At 30.5% G+C, this 4,865-nt stretch overlaps 1 protein-coding gene across 1 annotated transcript; it reads right to left on the bottom strand.

The window, feature by feature from the left end:
* Window positions 1–374: 374 nt before the first annotated feature.
* Window positions 375–1,749, bottom strand: LOC21404558 (rho GDP-dissociation inhibitor 1; the record flags this gene model as incomplete). Its single annotated transcript, XM_010108891.2, has 3 exons — window positions 1,289–1,749; window positions 1,064–1,130; window positions 375–593 (listed from the first exon to the last, which is right to left on the bottom strand). Coding segments are annotated over exons 1-3 (580 nt in total), but the record flags the coding sequence as incomplete, so codon positions are not given.
* Between the last annotated feature and the right edge of the window lie 3,116 nt (window positions 1,750–4,865).

A 4,865-nucleotide genomic window follows, 5' to 3' on the forward strand; every position in this document is an offset into this window, starting at 1 on the left:
TTTTTTTTTCCATTATTGTATATAACAAAATTAAATTTAAAGAAGCTCTGTAATATCAACCAATTTAATTGAATTCTCTGGCAAACTTCTAGGATAAAAATTGCTAAATAACACTACTAATACTAAGAATTGCTCAATGGTGTGCGTATAGGGTCTACTTATGATCACAAATTATAACGACTTAACATCACTTATCATGCCACGTCACGCAGTGCTTTAATTGGATAGTCACAACTAATATAATTGTCATGTCATTCTCTATTATTGATCAGTATAGGTCTGATATGAAATCTCACGTTGACCAATAGCTAGAAAACGACAAATAATTATGCATGATTTTTCTTAGCACAACTCATATTTTTCGGACACAATACCTCTGAGGCCGGACTTCCAGACGCAGTTGGTGTACTTGAGGCCGGAAACAATGTTGTTGGCGACGGTGAAAGTGAATTTCAGGCGGTAACGGTTGCCTTGCTTGAGAGTGAAGAGACTGCTCTTGGAATTGTTAGTGAATGGAATTGGCAACACAAGATCTGGCCTACACTGGCGCTGAATGGTGAGGCTCAGTATCTTCACTTCCGGTTCTTTGATCTCTGATTCAGCAAAATGGATGTAAATCATGATCATTATAATAAATTATTATTATTAGTTTTCTTTTTCTAAAAGAAATTGAACAAGTTTTTGGAGCTAAAAGTCAAGCTGAACTATACCCCTCTTGTGAGGGCATTGTGGCATTGATTTTGTGTAACAGCCAAAATTTATTGAACTACTAATTTCAAAATAATATTGACCAATTACAGAGTGACAACCAAATTAGCACTGGAGAATGCCCAAAAGGACTAGAACTAAAATGTGCTTTCTGTTATCTCAATCAATCAGAAAAGAAAAGTGGAAAGAGAATGGGTTGGGTGGTTGCTTTGGTTGGTGAAATTGTCTGCAATATTATGATTTTTATGGGAAAAAAAAAAAGAAAAAAAAGGGTATTTTGTACCTCAACTATCTTGCAAAAAGAGGGGGAAAAAAAAAAGATTCAGTGTTTATGAGAAAAATAGTAAAAGAGTACCTCCAACAGTAGAGAGATCGACTCTCCCAAGAAGCTGTTCCTTCCATTTCCTCAAACTTTCATCATCCTTTAAAAAAAAAAAAAAAAAAAAAAAGGAAAAAAAAAAAATAAAAATTAACAAAATTTGCATGCATGAGATAATTACACTAACACATTTTCAATACACATAATTAACAATAATATACATGCAAAAAGAATATAACGAGAGACTAATTAATGACTTACTTTGTCTTTCTCAAGCTGGTCCTTGAGAGAGACCAAAGGGCCAGGATGCAAATTTTTCTCAGATTCCAACTTGGTAAGATCACCACCTTCTTCCTCAGTCTCTTCATCAGAGTCGTTGCTATTATGATCTTCATGGTCAGTCTCAGCATTTTGAATTTGGTGATCACCACATTTAACGGCGTTGATGCTCTTCTTCATGTTATCCTTGATCATCTGATCTTCTTTTTCTTCCATTTGGGGCTTGAAAGTCATTTCTCTGCCTGAAGAGATCATGGCTTCTAATGCAGCAGACATTTTTTGGTTCAAAAGAAACACTCAAAGAAGTGGAAGAAGTTGAGACTTTTGTTCAAATCTTTTCTGGGTTATGTGACACTTTCAAGATTAATGCCAAAATTTATAGACGCTTGTCTAATACTTTTTTTTCACTGTTTTTGTTGGAGAAAGAGAAAGAGAAAGAGAGATAAAAGGTTTTTGTAGTAGTAGTAGTAGTACTGGTTGAGAAGATATTTTAATTATGGTTTGAACTCGGAAGTTTTTGGAAGATAGGAAGAAGACGAAGGTTGTGTAATGAAGGCAGTTGGGACTTGTTGGAGATATATATAAATTTTAAAGGCAAACCAATGAGGTTTTTTTTTTTTTTTTTTTTTTTTTTTTTTTTTTTTTTTAGTGTGGTGCACGGTGAGAGATAATGTTATAAAATGAGTCCTTTCAATTTTTTGTGGAGTCCCTTTACTTACATTTTATTACAAAATGCCCCCACTCCTTTTGGTAATTTCCCATGGTAGGTGTTTCCATACTTGTACTAATTATACATACACCTTTACTGATTTTGGTTTTGTTGAGTTTGGTGAATTTTCTAATTGAAGGAAATTGAAAATGAGAAGGTGAGGTGGTAATTGAATTATTGCAAATGATTAGTGTTATTCAACTGACACGTATATAAAATAAGTATATAAAACCCAATATAAGTGATGAAGTGATATAAAAGATTGACAGACATGTAACTATAAACTCCAAAAGACTTTTTTTTCTGTTTTTGTTTTTTATTTTTTTAGTTTTTTAGTTTTTATTTTTTATTTTTTATTTTTTGGTAGAAATTTCAGAAGACTTCTAGGACGTGGAAGTTTGCTTATAAACTACTCCTACCACCCGTGCCCATCCAATGATGCCACAATATCACATATACTTGCTCTTTTACTTTTTTGACTTGTCAATTTGCTTTAGCATTTTTTTTTTTTTTTTTGTTGTGGAGAAATTTACTTTTAACATATTTATATAGAAAAATGGAACTAAATGAGTACCGACACTTTACATCAAACGCTTTAGGATGATAAATTTTTACCTAGCAATCATGACTTAGCAATCATGAATTAGGATCAATACTCGAGGTGTAGAAGTATTTGATGAAGACAGGGAAAGGACACATAATATAATCGCAAAACTATATAAAAGTTTTAACAAATTTTACAAATTCTTGGTATTTCTTAGGTATAGTATTTCTCTATTTGTTACATAATTTTTTATTTATGACATACTTGATGATATTGATTTCGAAATTTTTCTCAAACGTGCATCGAATTTCTCATAGAGTGATTGCATTAGTCCTTTAATTTTTTTAAAAAGAGTCTCTAAAATGGGAGTTTCTTTCGCAGGAGGATTAGAAAAAAAAAAAAATGAACTATTGATAATTTTTTATTTTTTAACTGTTAGATTTGTATTAAAAATTGTCTGTTAAAAATTAATAATGTCGATAAAGAGAGCCCTCTTAAAATATATATGTTGTTGACTTTAAAATGTCCAAAAAAAAGACTTCAAAATGAATATGATCTAGTAAACTAGATCTGATCAAGACTACATTAAAATAAAATATGCTGAAACGATGATTTTTAATAAAGATGATTAAAAACAGAATTCGTTTTATACCTTATCTTTGAATTCTCTTATAAACTGGCCATGTTTACTAGACCAAGCATAAGATTCTAACTTGCTCACATGAAAGTTAAATTTTTGTAAGTGGACAACCCAATAAAAAGCCTAAACCCAGCTCCTAACACTGCTTTTTATTTTACTATTACTATTTTAAAGATCCAATGGTAAAAGTTGAAGCAAGTCCATGGAAAAGTTGGCATTAGTTGAAAAGCAACAATGGTCTTTGTGTTAGACAGCTTCGTATTGCGTTGTCATGGAAAAAAGTTGATGACAAAAAAAAAAAAAAAAAAAAAAAAAAAAAAAACCCCCCCCCCCCAAAAAAAAAATCCTTTTATTTTCAGTCTCTCATCACGTGCTACAACATTCCATCCAAATATTTCTCCTCGAATCCTGCAGTGGTGAACAACGTTTGCTTTCATCTTAAATGTTGAAAAACAGTTTAGGTGAAAGCAAACATGAATGTTGTATTTAGCACTAAGATATAGTATGGTTTGAGGCCTTGTTTAGTTTGCCGTAAAATTTGTGTGATTTGATTTTAATTGTGGTGATTTAAATTGCGATTCGAACCGGTCTTTAAATACATATATAAATTAATATTTAAATTCAAAATAAAATATGAAATGTATTTGGATAAAATGTTAAAAATAATTATTAGAATTTTGTAACAAATCTTATAAAATCTCATTGTAAATGACATTAAAAATATACAATATGGATATGAATTTATTTCTCTCTTCGTTATGAATACACTGAAAATAAAATCATCTCAATCGAAATTTAAATGAAAAAATTATGACATTTTTAAACTTAAAGTTGAGTAGAGAGAAAAAGTAAGATCTAAATTATTTTCAATGTAGAAAATAATTAGGATTGTTGTAATTCTCTCAATTCTAAAATTAAAAGTTTAAACCATTGTTAATGGTTTGAATTATCTTCGTTTAGTTCTCTCTCAAACATCAATTTCAATATTGAACTACGGTTTGAATTGAATTGTTTTGTTTGAGATGTTGAAACTGACATGACATCATTTGTTTTGGCGGTCAATGAACACTAGGTTAAACGGCATGAGTTTGCTGAGACGGGGAAGGATTTAAGAGGGTACGAGTTTGATATTACATTGCAAATAAAGGGTCTTTTTACGGTAGAAGCTTCTAGTAGTAGTGTTTTTTTTTTTTTCAAATTTAAATTTGATCAAAATTACATGAGAAAAATACAAAACAGACAATTTCTTATACATATCTACCAGTAAAAAAACATAGATTTACTGATAGTTTATTTTTAAATCCTTACTGTAGAAATTTTCGTAAAATAAATAAATAAGTAAATATAACCTGTTTTAACTAAAAGATTGTTGAAAACTACGGCCCCAAATAAGTGCAAATGTGAATATCGCAAGACATGCTATATTGTTCAAAACTACGGCCCCAAAGAAGGCCACTGTGTAACTTTCTAGTGAAAAACCAATAGGTCAAAATCAAAGGATAACAAGCCAATATCAAGTTTTGGCATTTGAGCATAAAAAATATTAGCACAAGGTTTAGGTTTCATGTAGTTTGGTGAACAAAGTCTTAGTATTATTATCATTTATGCTTTACATGCTTGGATATCTGAAACTGTGTTGATAAACTAAAATGTTAAAACTACAAGA

Source organism: Morus notabilis, unplaced genomic scaffold, assembly GCF_000414095.1.
Source record: "Morus notabilis unplaced genomic scaffold, ASM41409v2 Scaffold63, whole genome shotgun sequence".
Lineage (NCBI taxonomy): Eukaryota > Viridiplantae > Streptophyta > Magnoliopsida > Rosales > Moraceae > Morus > Morus notabilis.